General features: G+C 44.7%; 1 protein-coding gene across 2 annotated transcripts in view; it reads right to left on the bottom strand.

The window, feature by feature from the left end:
- Positions 1-15212, bottom strand: part of PAPPA (pappalysin 1) — a 255679-nt gene that overhangs the window by 26787 nt on the left and 213680 nt on the right. For both annotated transcript variants that reach the window (XM_059071226.2, XM_067040877.1), the window contains exons 20-21: positions 9270-9341; positions 4003-4101 (exon numbers count right to left, since the gene is read on the bottom strand). In XM_059071226.2, coding sequence (XP_058927209.1) covers positions 4003-4101; positions 9270-9341 — 171 coding nt within the window. The remainder of the gene's footprint in view (positions 1-4002; positions 4102-9269; positions 9342-15212) is intronic.

The following is a 15212-nucleotide window of genomic DNA, read 5'->3' on the forward strand; positions in this document are numbered from 1 at the left end:
GAAATGAAGGAAACAATAGCAAAGATCAGTAAAACTAAAAGCTGGTTCTTTGAGAAGATAAACAAAATTGATAAACCATTAGCCAGACTCATCAAGAAAAAAAGGGAGAAGACTCAAATCAATAGATTAGAAATGAAAAAGAAGTAACAACTGACAATGCAGAAATACAAAGGATCATGAGAGATTACTACAAGCAAATATGTGCCAATAAAACGGACACCAGGAAGAAATGGACAAATTCTTAGAAAAGCACAACATTCTGAGACTGAACCAGGAAGAAATAGAAAATATAAACAGACCAATCCCAAGCACTGAAATTGAGACTGTGATTTAAAATCTTCCAGCAAACAAAAGCCCAGGACCAGATGGCTTCACAGGCGAATTCTATCAAACATTTAGAGAAGAGCTAACACCTATCCTAAAACTCTTCAAAAATATAGCAGAGGGAGGAACACTCCCAAACTGATTCTATGAGGCCATCATCACCCTGACACCAAAACCAGACAAAGATGTCACAAAGAAAGAAAACTATAGGCCAATATAACTGATGAACATAGATGCAAAAATCCTTAACAAAATACTAGCAAACAGAATCCAACAGCACATTAAAAGGATCATACGCATGATCAAGTGGAGTTTATGCCAGGAATGCGGAGATTCTTCAATATACGCAAATCAATCAATGTGATAAACCATATTAACAAACTGAAGGAGAAAAACCATATGATTATCTCAATAGATGCAGAAAAAGCTTTCAGCAAAATTCAACACCCATTTATGATAAAAACCCTCCAGAAAGTAGGCATAGAGGGAACTGAACTTACCTCAACATAATAAAGGCCATATATGACAAACCCACAGCCAACATCGTCCTCAAAGGTGAAAAACTGAAACCATTTCCACTAAGATCAGGAACAAGAAAAGGCTGTCCACTCTCACCACTATTATTCAACACAGTTTTGGAACTTTCAGCCAGAGCAATCAGTGAAGAAAAAGAAATAAAAGGAATCCAAATCAGAAAAGAAGAAGTAAAGCTATAACTGTTTGCAGATGACATGATACTATACATAGAGAATCCTAAGGATGCTACCAGAAAACTACTAGAGCTAATCAATGAATTTGGTAAAGTAGCAGGATACAAAACTAATGCACAGAATTCTCTTGCATTCCTATACACTAATGATGAGAAATCTGAAAGAGAAATTAAGGAAACCACTCACATTTACCGCTGCAACAAAAAGAATAAAATACCTAGGAATAAACCTACCTAAGGAGACGAAAGACCTGTATGCAGAAAACAATAAGACACTGATGAATGAAATTAAAGATGATACCAACAGATGGAGAGATATACCATGTTCTTGGAGTGGAAGAATCAACATTGTGAAAATGACTCTACTACCCAAAGCAATCTATGGATTCAATGCAATCCTTATCAAACTACCAATGGCATTTTTCACAGAACTAGAACAAAAAATTTCACAATTTGTATGGAAACACAAAAGACCCCGAATAGCCAAAGCAATCCTGAGCAAGAAAAATGGAGTTGGAGGAATCAGGCTCCTGGACTTCAGACTATACTACAAAGCCACAGTAATCAAGACAATATAGTACTGGCACAAAAACAGAAATATAGATGAATGGATCAGTATAGAAAGCCCAGAGATAAACCCATGCACATAGTCACCTTATTTTTGATAAAGGAGGCAAGAGTATACAATGGAGAAAAGGCAGCCTCTTCACTAAGTGGTGCTGGGAAAACTGGACAGCTACATGTAAAAGAATGAAATTAGAACACTCCCTCACACCATACACAACAATAAACTCCAAATGGATTAAAGACCTAAATGTAAGGCCAGACACTATAAAACCCTTAGAGGAAAACACAGGCAGAACACTCTATGACATAAATCACAGCAAGATCCTTTTTGACCCACCTCCTAGGGAAATAAAAACAAAAATATATAAATGGGACTAATGAAACTTAAAAGCTTTTGCACAGCAAAGGAAACCATAAACAAGACAAAGAGACAACCCTCAGAATGGGAGAAAATATTTGCAAATGAAGCAACTGACAAAGAATTAATCTCCAAAATTTACAAGCAGCTCATGCAGCTCAACATCAAGAAAACAAACAACCCAATCCAAAAATGGGCAGAAGACCTAAATAGACATTTCTCTAAAGAAGATATACAGATTGCCAACAAACACATGAAAGGATGCTCAACATCACTAATCATTAGAGAAATGCAAATCAAAAGTACAATGAGGTATCACTTCACACCAGTCAGAATGGTCATCATCAAAAAATCTACAAACAATAAATGCTAGAGAGGGTGTGGAGAAAAGGGAATCCTCCTGCACCACTGGTGGGAATGTAAGTTAATATAGCCACTATGGAGAACAGTATGGAGGTTCCTTAAAAAATTAAAAATAGAACTACCAGACGACCCAGCAATCCCACTACTGGGCATATACCCTGAGAAAACCATGGTTCAAAAAGAGTCATGCACCACAATGTTCATTGCAGCTCTATTTACAATAGCCAGGACATAGAAGCAACCTAAGTGTCCATAAACAGATGAACCGATAAAGAAGATGTGGCACATATATACAATGGAATATTACTCAGCCATAAAAAGAAACGAAATTGAGTCATTTGTAGTGAGGTGGGTGGACCTAGAGTCTGTCATACAGAGTGAAGTAAGTCAGAAAAAGGAAAACAAATACCGTATGCTAACACATATATATGGAATCTTAAAAAAAAAAAAAAAGGTCCTGAAGAACCTAGGGGCAGGACAGGAATAAAGACACAGACTTACTAGAGCATGGACTTGAGGACACAGGGAGGGAGATGGGTAAGCTGAGACGAAGTGAGAGAGTGGCATGGACACATATACACTACCAAACGTAAAATAGATAGCTAGTGGGAAGCAGCCGCATAGCACGGGGAGATCAGCTCGGTGTTTCGTGACCACCTAGAGGGGTGGGACAGGGAGGGCGAGACGGAGACACAAGAGGGAGGGGATATGGGGATATATGTATACGTATAGCTGATTCACTTTGTTATACAGTAGCAACTAACAGAACATTGTAAAGCAATTTTACTCCAATAAAGATGCTAATAGAAAAGAAAAGAAAGAAGAAGAAGTAGCTCCCCATGAGCCTGGTCATCACAGGAAATACTTTTCAACTCACACTGGCCGTGTTGGCCCCCTCTCTCCCCACTCTCGGCTCAGGCCCCAAACTCTGGTCCCAGCTCTCACCAGGAAGAAAGTGGAGGTGGCCCCTCTTCTGTGGGCGGGTGAGATGCATCTCAGCTGGATGTTCCAGTTTCACTATAAATACTCCAATCACTCCTGTAACATCCTAATACCCTAAGGAAGACAATGGCAACCAAGACCACACCCCCTAATTCTACAGGTGTGAACAACAAAAGAGATTACAAAATGCTTAAAGGCCATAACTGACCTCGCTGGGAATGTCCCATCTTCCCTCCTTCCCTAGACTTTAGCCCTACCCCCTGAACATGTGTGTTCTCTCTAGGATTTTACGTGCCACTCTCCTGCCCCAGACACTTTTCCTGGCCACCTCTCTGCCCCTTCTCCTCGTCCCTCACGTTTCAGCGCTGATGCAGATCCCGCTGCAGAGCTTTCTCCAGCCCTTTGCCTGGGCCCTCAGAGAACTCTGTCCTTTCCTTTAAAAAGCATTGCCCTTTAGTTTGTCTGCTTCCATAGCTGACCCTAAGCTTTGAGGAAAGCGGCACCACATCTACAAAGATCATCCATGAACCTCCACATCTAGTTCAGGGCTTAGCACATGATACTAGCTGAACTACTGACTACAAGAGTGAAAAATACAATGGAACGCAATACAATCAAGCTTGTAGGTGAGTGCTGACACAAGCAGGGCAACGGGCTGTCCAGCACGTAGGGGTGATCCTGGCCCAGTAAGCTGGAGAGGCCTGCACGGGTGGCTGCAGAGGGGGGCGCACTGGCCTACCTTTTTGGTCTTCACTGTAGAAGCGCAGCAATCCCCACCGTCATAGTTGCAGAAAGCTCGGTTGTTGATGGCATCACAGTAGTTGTCTCCCATGAAGGGCTGTACGTGAGGAAAGAGGCAGGAAGGAAAGGAGGCCTGGTTAGTATCCTGGAGTAAATGGGGGCTGGCCTCTGTAGATATTTAGCTGTATCTCATCTTCTCACAAACCTCCACAGTCAGCCTACCTGGCTTCAAATCCCTATACCCTTTTGGACAAGTTACCAGTCCTAACATTTTTTTTTTTAAATTAATTTTTGTCTGTGTTGGGTCTTTGTTGCTGCGCACAGACTTCTCATGGCAGTGGCTTCTCTTGTTGCAGAGCATGGGCTCTAGGAGCACGGGCTTCAGCAGTTGTGGCTTGTGGGCTCTAGAGTGCAGGCTCAGTAGTTGTGGCTCGCGGGCTTAGTTGCTCTGCGGCGTGTGGGATCTTCCCGGACCAGGGCTCGACCCCGTGTCCCCTGCATTGGCAGGTGGATTCTTAACCACTGTGCCACCAGGGACGCCCACTTCTACCATTTTTAAAGACTCTTATCTAGCCAAGTTTTTCCCAACTAAACTATGGTTATGCTAGGAGACATACTCTTATATGCTTGGGTATGCAAAGGCAGCAGGATAGACCACTATGTCCTCCTGAAGCAGGGGGCTCATTTCACTTGACGAAATGGTAAGAAAATTTGAGCCCCCTTTCCCCCACTTTTCCTGGTAGTAGGTAACTACAAACATAATTTACAATAAATATATATGCAAATATATTAGGAAGCTGAATGTAAACTACTCAAGAATTGTAAAGACTGAACGTAAGAATCCATAGGAACTTGGCATGATGGTTGGTGTATGATTATGGGTGCTTTCTTCTCTAACACAGGAGTACAGATATACTCGATGTCACACACTTTCCATGTCTGCTTTCTTCTTTTGTTCTCAAATAAAACACGTAAGGTACGCATTGCTCTTCCCACTTCAGACATGAAGACCCTGAAGCTCAGAGCAAGAAAGGAACTGGGCCAAGAGCAACTGGCAGAGGCAGAGTAGTGATTTCAATCTAAGCTGGTTTCTCATTTTTCTTTACCCTCCTAGGCTATACCTAGCTTATGTTGATTTCTTTCTTTTCTTCCCTGTGTTCCTCCAACTATTACTGATGTGAACCCGGAGTCATCTTAGGGGAAAGTCAGGGGTCTCTGCAACCCCCCAGCACTTGCATTTCCCACCCGAACACTTAGCACGCTGTCTTCTACGGTTATGACCCTGTAGTTGGTGCAAGACCGTGAGCTCCTCAAAGACAAGGCCGGTATCCGGTTCGTCTCTGTCTCCCAGCCGCCTGGGAGTTTAATGCTGGGCACAGCTTGGCTCTTAAAGGTGTTTTAGGGACAGGTCGAAATCGTACTGGTGTAGTGGAAAGGCAGTTGGCAGGGCTTTAGAAAACCTGGGTTCTAGTCTTCCAAACCTCAGCCACTGGTTGGTTACTTGGTAATTTTGACTAAGTGGCTTATCTTCTCTGGGTCTCAGGACTCACAGTGGTGAAAGAAAGAGGCAGAATTAGACCACTGCTTTCTCAAAGCAATGAACATACCCCTCCCCTCATCAAAGGTAATGTTGTGTAACCCTTTAATGTAAAAAGCAGATGAAAGTGAAGCCCCTTTGATTAAAGGTCAGGTTGGGGGTCTCCAATGCTCAGTGACTCGTCGACTTTCTGTGGGCTCCCATGAAAAACCCTTTTGTGGGTTTTTTTATGGGGAGAGCCAAGTTCACAGGGAGTCCATCCTATGTGGCATCCCTGTCTCTTGCATCCATGCTCCAAATTCAGAGTCTTTGTGTCCCCAACTCATGGTGCTTGATTCCATTTCATCACTGCCCTATTAGGGTCTACAAAAGATTTTAGCAAGGCAGAGCCAAGAACAGAGAGAGAGCTGTACTCAACTGTGGGTACACATGCACATGGCTGGGAGCACAGGTGGGACTCTGCCGTCTGACTGCCATAACGGATACATTACCACATTCGCATTAAAGCAGAGAGGCACAAACAACTAAAGGATAAAACCCTTCGCTCTTTCTAGGCCTTAGAAGATTTGTCTGTGGGCTCTGTTCCCTATGTCCTTTCTCACATTATATATAAAGACTAATAAAGGAAACCAAATGCCCTGTTTTTAAAATAAAAGGAACTGGCTTGGTAAAGGAATAGCTGGAGAAGAAGAGGAAGAAGAAAAATAAAATAAAATAGATTCTTTTTTTATTTGGTCGCTGAAAAATATCTCCAGTCTCATTACTAGCTACTTTCTTCTATGTACCCTTTCCTGCTGCCACATCCATGCATCCATGCTTCCATCTATCCAGCCACTCACCCACCCACCCATCTTCTATTTAACCCTATCTATTGAATGCCTATGATGTGTTACACATTGCGCTAAAAAAAAAAAAGGAAGTAATAGTGAGTCAATATAGACAGAGCTCCTGCTCCTTTAAGACCTTACATTCTAGTAAGGAGGCAGACTTGATTCAAATAATCACTTATCCTATTGGCCAATTTCAACTCTGATAAGAGTTACAGAGGAAAGGTATGTGATGCTGTTACAGTTAAGAGTAGGAGGATTTGACCTCATCAGAGAGCTCCATGAAGAAGTCCCCAAGGAGATGACGTTTCAGCTGACATCGTAAGATGAGCAGGAGTTAATTAGGTGGGGGGGGGGGCTGGAGAAGGGAGACTTTCTAGAGGGAGAGAATAACACGTGAAAAGCTCTACAACCTAGAGATTGCTCCCGTCTCTGGTATTTCTTTTTTCTTTTTTTTTTTTTTTTGCGGTACGCAGGCCTCTCACTGTTGTGGCCTCTCCCGTTGTGAAGCACAGGCTCCGGACGCGCAGGCTCAGTGGCCATGGCTCACGGGCCCAGCCTCTCCGCGGGGCACGTGGGATCCTCCCGGACCGGGGCACGAACCCGTGTCCCCTGCATCGGCAGGTGGATTCTCAACCACTGCGCCACCAGGGAAGCCCTCTGCTATTTCTTATGCTGCGACTTCTACTAATAGTGTGTTCTGGAAAATAATTCATCCTTCAAGATCTAGTTCAAACATCACCCACCCCTCCAAAATGTCTTCCCTGCAACCCCTGAGATGCCACGTGCTTCTGCAGCTTCTTATACCTGCTTTGGTTATACCTCTTGGTGTATCAGTTTAGCATCCTTCTTTAACCGTATCTCTTTTACTATAAGTTCCTTATGGACAGGGAATGTACGTCATCCATTTTCATATCTTAGATTTCTTAGCAAAATGCTGGCAATTTGAGCCAAACTTTATTAAATATATCTTCCTTAAATGTTTATCTAGTAAACATTTGGATGGATGGATGGATGGATGGATGGATGGAAGGAGGGCGAGGAGATATCCAGATGAGTCAGGGAGAACACTACTGTTTGCACTTGACTAAAACCATTGTACTCTCAGTATCTAGGGTAGTGCTGGGCACATACTAGGCACCCAGTGAAGCTCCGATGAACAAGTAAGTAAACGACTACTTTGAACACAGCTTGGGGCAGAGAGCAGGGGCCTAAAGGGCCCCAAGACCCTTTATCAATCTTGGCTACTGCAGACATTCCAGGCTGACGGCTCCTCCCCGGACCCAGCAGTTGTATCTCTTCTAAAGCATACTTTTCAGCCCCAGATAAGAGAGAAACTATTAGCTCTAAGTTAAGCAGGAAAGGAGACAAGGGGGCACCTGCAAGGGCGAAGGCGATAAGCATCACTGGCAGAGCTCAGAGCCTGACAGGTGTGGGTCTCTTAGGCCTGAGTGCTGAGTCAAAGAAGGGATTGAATTCCGCTGTCACACTGGTTGCCCAGACCGCCGACTCAGCAGAACGAGTGCCCAGGTAATCCAAGCTTCCTTTTTCTGAAATCCTGGACTGATCCAGAGAGTTGTAAGGAAGCAACTGCCTCAGGTCCTTGGCTTTGGTTTTGTCACTCCTGCTGAATCTTGAGGGAACGGGAGTTTTTAAAGACTACAGTGTCCTGTGCCCTGAGGAGATACCCTTGGGGATGCCCTAACCAAATACACAGAAAGAAATGTGACCCAGCGACTGTCCTGTGACATTTGCAAGTCAGGGGACGGTTCACGGGCAGAAGGTGGCCTAGTGGAGGAGAGGAATCACGGGCCTGGAAGTCAAGGGACTTGGGTTCATGCTCCGGCTCTGTGTCCACTATGCGGTGCAACTGTGGGCCAGTCCATCCCCCCTCTGGCTCTCTTTTGCCAGCCTACACAACAAATGAGGACGGTGGATCGCATTCAGGGCTGTGCCAGCTGGCATTCTATCAAACGTTAGACCCGGCTGCTGGCTGGGTGTCCGTTTCCCCATCATCTAGAACAGTCTGGTTGTGACGGTTTAAGAATTTCATCAAATACAAACTTTTCTAGAGCACAATCTAGTCCTTTTCACCTGGATTTTCCTGAGGGGGGCCTGGGGGCACCACGGAGATTTGGACATCCACCTGGATGTGATTTGGGGCCTCCTTTCCATGCCAGCTGAAAAGATCCACAGTGGGCACGGGGGCGCACAGAATGTCTCTGAGTTCCATGGACAGCAGCACAGGTGACATGCCAAGTGCCCTGGCCCTGCCCCCCTCCCCAAGCTTGTCACTGATACCCAGGGACAGAGCTTCAAAATGCCAAGTTCCAAGGAATGGCTCCACTGCCAAGTGAGAGAACTGAAGGGTCAGAGGGGATCTTCTCCCTGGAGCTCAGTGGTAGAGTCTAAAGTGTCCAAATTACCTCTGGAGTTGAAGAACGCATGAATGACAAAGACGTGTGGCAAAAGGAAATGATCTGCAACTAATGGTTGCAGGAAAAGTAGAAATGAGAAAACAGAAACTACCTCATGTGGTTCTGTAAGAGTTAAATAAGGCAATGTTGGTAAAATGCCGGGCACATTGTAGCTGCTAAATGAATATGGCCTCGTCCGTCCCTCCCAACCTCCCTTACAGATGCAATATGTTGTTGAACACAGGCTTCGGAGCCAGGAACACCTGGCTTGGAATCCCGACTCTGTTAGCCATTAAATGTATGTTTGAGTGTGTCTGTTGATATCTCTGTGCATCGGTTCCACGACCTATAAAGTGGGACTGCCGATTCCCGTCCAAGAAGTCTGTTAAAGGGATATTTATAGCACTCAGTAGGTACAGTAAATGAAGTCATGATTAACATAACAATATCAGTAATGGTTGTAGCACCATTTCGAGGGACTCACCTCACAGCCTTTGACACAGTGAATCAGAGCAGGGTGAGGGTACCACTTCAGACCACCTGTGCAGACAACTCTCTGCAGAGAGAGGGAGAAAGAGGTCAGATGGGTTTGGGGCTGGCGCCACATTCAACCACCCACCCCTCTTCTTAGATCTTCGAAGTCCTGACCTCAGCCTGGCATTTCCACGGAGAATTTGCCCAGGTACCTGCAATAAACAGGATCCATAAGGCTAAAATCATGTTTGTGTTCACCGTAGGTGTCACGATTCTGTACTTCCCTGGCAGGAAGAGCTGAGGAGCAGGAGAATTGGGGGACTGAGACACGATCAGGAAGGCACTTCAGAAAATTCCTGGCTGACGTCTGCCCCATGGACAGAGTCGGGGATAAGGTGGGAGGAAGGAGGAAGGGCAGAGTGCGTGTGTGTGTGCACGTGCCTGTGTGTGTGTGGCTACAGCAGGAAGATGGAAGCACGGTGTGGATGACAGGGCTTCCCAAAGTAGGCGCTGAGGACCACTCTAATCACGATCACATGGGAGCGCACGGAAAAGGCAGATTCTTCAGCGCCGCCTTGGGTCTAAAGAGTCCGAATCTCTGAGGCCAGGGCCTGGGACTCTGCATTGTAAAAACAAGCCTCCCAGATGATGCTGATACACATCACAGTTTGAGAGCAGTGGCCTGGAGGATGCATGAACTAACCTTTGGCTCGGAACCCTGGAGATGCAGAGAACCCTTTCTGCAGCCACCTGCCACCAGGCCATGTGGGCTAGGCTCACAATTCCTGAGGCTGCCCACACTCGTATCTCTGCGACTTTGGAGAATCTTCAGTTATCTTTTACACTTCTGTTCAAGACTACCTTCCTCAGTACTCTGTAATGGTCTGTATGGAAAAAGAATCTAAAGAAGAGTGGATACATGTGTATGTACAACTGATTCACTTTGCTGTACACCTGAAACTATCGCCACATTGTAAATCAACTATACCCCAATAAAAATTTTAAAAGAAATACATAATATATAAATTTAGAATTTAAAAAAGAAAAGACTACCTTCCTTTGTGGTGATTTCCCCTGCCCTCTCAGGAAGAGCTTAAGGTATACATATATGTATTTACTTATAGCCTCCCGTAATAAAATAATAATAATAATTATTATTATTATTATTATACTAAGATGTATTGAGTGCATTCATGGTGCTAATTACTTTATTCATTATCTTATTTATTGCTCATCACGATGCAGTGGGGTGGGCATTAATCTTGTATCATAAGGAGAATAAATTCTCCAAGCTCCATAGCTGTAAAGTAAAGGAATCAAGATTTGAAACTAAGTAACTGTTTTGGGAAGGATTTAAGGCAGCTCGTAACATAAAATCCAACACAATAATTTCTTTTTAAGTGGGTGAAAAAAGAAAGATAAATAAAACTAGGAAGATAAAATAGCATCAGGACTAGGGCTAACATAACAATCTTAGAAGCCCCCTTTTCTATCCTGCCCTAGATGCCTTACTTTTCATGCCATATTATAATGATTTCTTTAAAAAAAAAAAAACAAAAAACTAAAAGCAAATTAAAATAACCTGGAGGCAAATGCTTAGATTTGCGATGACAGGTAACTGTGTCAGGAAGCAGCCATGGAAGTCTCTATGATCAGGGCTCTCTCTGCTGGCTGAATGCCAGCTGATTAATTTTAATTAAGAAATGAACATTCACATGGGCTAGAATGTGGAAAATCCATGTGACCAGCCCATTCTCTCCCCAAGGGCAGACCTATATGGCAGCAAAACTGTAATTAGGTTTCTTGGTGAACTTGGAATCCCGTGACTCCAAGATCTGGCTGGGCTGGGTACCTTTCTTCTCTGCCCCACAGCATCTCTGGCTCACCCTTGGGTTTTCCATGCTTAGAATGGTGCCTGGTACAAGGAGGATGACCAGCAAATATTTATGTTATAAATGAATGGATCCATTTCAAGACAGAGATGATTCTACCAAGAGACAATTATTTTCTTTACCTGTCCTCCTCTCTTCTAGAGCATCAGAAGAGCATTTACGATGCCTAGCAGAGCATCTAGTTTAGAGGACCAATTTAGTGTAGATTGAATTAATTAAACATCTTGGACAAACGACTTAACTTGAAGATCTGCCAACCGGTCTCACAATGTGAAATCTACTCTTTAGCCCCTACCGCCTCTGTTGACACTGTCTACATTCTCCTAAAACACAAGAAGGTGATGTATGGGAAGGGCTGAGCAATGAGGCGTGACAGACATGGTTGCAATTCCGACTTGAAATTTCCACTCTGAGGTTAGGTTTTCCCATCTGTGAAATGGGTACTGAAAATGTCATAGGCTTGTTGTGATGAAGCACTGAGATAAATGATGTAGAAATGGTCAACCCAGGACTAACTCCTACAGGTAAGAGGGCAGGCCCTGGTTTTAGACATCTGTCTCCCCCCAGGTTCAGGATGGAGCACAGCAAACAAATACATATTGACCAAGTGAGGAAAGGTGAGAACTCCAGTGTCCCTTCCTTCCAGCTCAGCTACTTTCTTGCCCCTCTGCTTCCCAGCCATGGGGGCCAGAAGCAGACGGCATCACCTGCTTTCATCCTCTGAGAAACTTTAACCAGACTTCCATCTCTGGGTCTGAGCGTCTGTTCCTGGCCAAAATTCAGGGATGTTGGAGGGGCACTTAGGTAATGGTTCAAGTAGTAGGAAACATCAGAATTAGGATCCACAAGGGACTCGATGCCCATCCCTCCCCCCTGTTTATTTGAGAGCTAATTTAATCCATCCGTAGGAGTGTCTTGGTGTGCTCGCACAAGTTTCTGTCAGTTGAGGTTTACCTGACGTGAGTTCAGAGAAAGGACTTTTATACTATCTGCATGAGCCTATTTATCTTTCCAGGTCTTTTGGATTTTCCACTATTCCTCAGGGCTGCACGCCCCACCTGTCTCACTACAGGGCCCCTCTGTCTGCAAGGAGGACTCTGGGGAAGGGAACAGGCAGCAGAAGCTGAAGGAAAGACTCGGCTGTTTACACCGCGTGTTGGGAGATCCCAGTGGGGCCCCTCAAATGCCAGCCTTGTTCCTCTCGATGCCAGTGGGACCTCTAGCCCAGTCGGAGCCCCTTCAGACCAGGCTTTGTAAGACAGCTTTCTTTTCTGCCTTGCGGCCTAGGAAGACTAGACCGTCTTTTCTTCTTGGCTGTAACAACCATCGGCATCAACACCATCATCACCACCACCAGCATCGTCATCAGTAACACTATCACCATCACCATCACCATCACCATCATCATCACCATCACCAGCATCGTCATCAGTAACACCAGGACCAGCATCGTCACTACCACGACCACCACCAGCATCGTCATCAGTAACACTATCACCATCACCATCACCATCATCATCACCATCACCAGCATCGTCATCAGTAACCCTATCACCATCACCATCACCATCATCATCACCATCACCAGCATCGTCATCAGTAACACCAGGACCAGCATCGTCACCACCACGACCACCACCAGCATCGTCATCAGTAACACCATCACCATCACCATCATCATCATCATCACCACCAGCATCATCATCAGTAACACCAGGACCAGCATCGTCACCATCATCATCACCACCACCAGAATCGTCATCAGTAACCCTATCACCATCACCATCACCATCATCATCACCATCACCAGCATCGTCATCAGTAACCCTATCACCATCACCATCACCATCACCATCATCATCACCATCACCAGCATCGTCATCAGTAACACCAGGACCAGCATCGTCACCACCACGACCACCACCAGCATCGTCATCAGTAACACCATCACCATCACCACTACCAGAATCGTCATCAGTAACCCTATCACCATCACCATCACCATCATCATCACCATCACCAGCATCGTCATCAGTAACACCAGGACCAGCATCGTCACTACCACAACCACCACCAGCATCGTCATCAGTAACACCATCACCATCACCATCATCATCATCATCACCAGCATTGTCATCAGTAACACCAGGACCAGCATCGTCAGTAACACCATCACCATCACCATCACCATCATCATCACCACCACCAGCATCGTCATCAGTAACACCAGGACCAGCATCGTCACCATCATCATCACCACCACCAGCATCATCATCAGTAACACTATCACCATCACCGTCACCATCATCATCACCACCAGCATCCTTATTGTCACAGGACCACTAACAACCCCGCCATCATTATCCTTCTCACCAACACAAAACCCTCTATTAAGGGAATATTATGCTCCAAGCCTTGTGCTTGGTGCTTTTATCTCATTTCATTTTTACCATAACTATGAGATAGGTACGTTGTTCTCAGGTGTACAGCAAAATGATTCAGTTCATTTTTTCACATTATATTCCATTATAGGTTATTATACTGACTATAACTCCTTGTGCTATATAGTCAATCCCTGTTGCTTATCTATTTTATGTATAGTGGTTTGTATCTGTTAATCCCATACTCCTATGTGTCCCTCCCTCCCTCTCCCTTTTAGTAACCATAAGTTTGTTTTCTATGTCTGTGAGTCCGTTTCTGTTTTGTATATAGATTCATCTGTATGATTTTTGGGTTCCACATATAAGTGATTACCGTACAGTATTTACATATGGTTTTTGACTCTGGTTTACACAAGAGGAAACTGAGGCACAGAGAAGTTAAATAACCTCCCCCAAATCATACACATAGGTAACGACAGTCAGGAATTAAACTCACATCTGTCTTATTTCCAGGTCTATAGTTTGAAAACTATATTCTCCTTCAAATTCCTCCAGCCCCCGAACTGGTAAGCATAAAAAAGGTCACTCTTTTGACCGATGGAAAGACCAAGGTTCAGAGAGGTAGAGAGGCTTTGAGACACATGTAGTAGAGGCAGAGTGTTTAAAAGCTGAAGCCCAGAGAAGTCTGGCACCAGGCAGAGCCAAAGACACGAGAAAGTATCTTTTTTTTTTTTTTTTTTTTTAAAGAAGATGTTGGGGGTAGCAGTTTATTAATTAATTAATTTATTTTTGCTGTGTTGGGTCTTCGTTTCTGTGTGAGGGGCTTTCTCTAGTTGTGGCAAGCGGGGGCCACTCTTCATCGCGGTGCGCAGGCCTCTCACTATCGTGACCTCTCTTGTTGCAGAGCACAGGCTCCAGACGCGCAGGCTCAGTAGTTGCGGCTCACGGGCCCAGTTGCTCTGCGGCATGTGGGATCCTCCCAGGCCAGGGCTCGAACCCGCATCCCCTGCATTAGCACGCAGACTCTCAACCACTGTGCCACCAGGGAAGCCCGAGAAAGTATTTTAAAAGAACCCCCTCATCCTACGGCCCAGACCTGACTCTCCTTCTGATGTCTTCTGGGATGAGTCCTCTTTCCCCCTTTATTTTTCCTTGATTTATAGGACCTTCTATGAGTGAATTATGTAATTTATTTTTGCTTTTGTTATCTGTTATGGAGTTTCTGGCTTTCTTCTGGGTAAGCTTTGTAAAAACCTAGGCATTTTCCACTCTATATCCCTTGTTTGAAGAATACCTACCATTTGGAGGTGCAAAATCGATATTCATTGAATGAGTTAATGAACAAATGACCTAATGAGTGAATGTCTGAGTGTGTCCAGGAGTGAACGAGGAGTTGCTGGTCTCTGCACACACCCCTCCATCTGCGGGCTTCCCCTCCAGGGCACAGGACAGCTCCTGCTGTACAGTGGACAGACTGGACTTCGTATGCAATCAGAGCCATTCCACCTCTGACCTTTAGACTCTCGGCAGGGTTTTCTATATTGATGCCTTCTCTTCAAGGAATGAATTTCACATCCTTTGTCTGATGTATTGCATATGTTTATTATTTATAACGTGTAAGGCAGTTTCCTTGCAGAACAGAATGCATGAGAATTAGCCCTGGGTTCTAACCCCGATTCA

This window comes from Kogia breviceps, chromosome 8, assembly GCF_026419965.1.
Source record: "Kogia breviceps isolate mKogBre1 chromosome 8, mKogBre1 haplotype 1, whole genome shotgun sequence".
In the NCBI taxonomy this organism is placed as follows: domain Eukaryota; kingdom Metazoa; phylum Chordata; class Mammalia; order Artiodactyla; family Physeteridae; genus Kogia; species Kogia breviceps.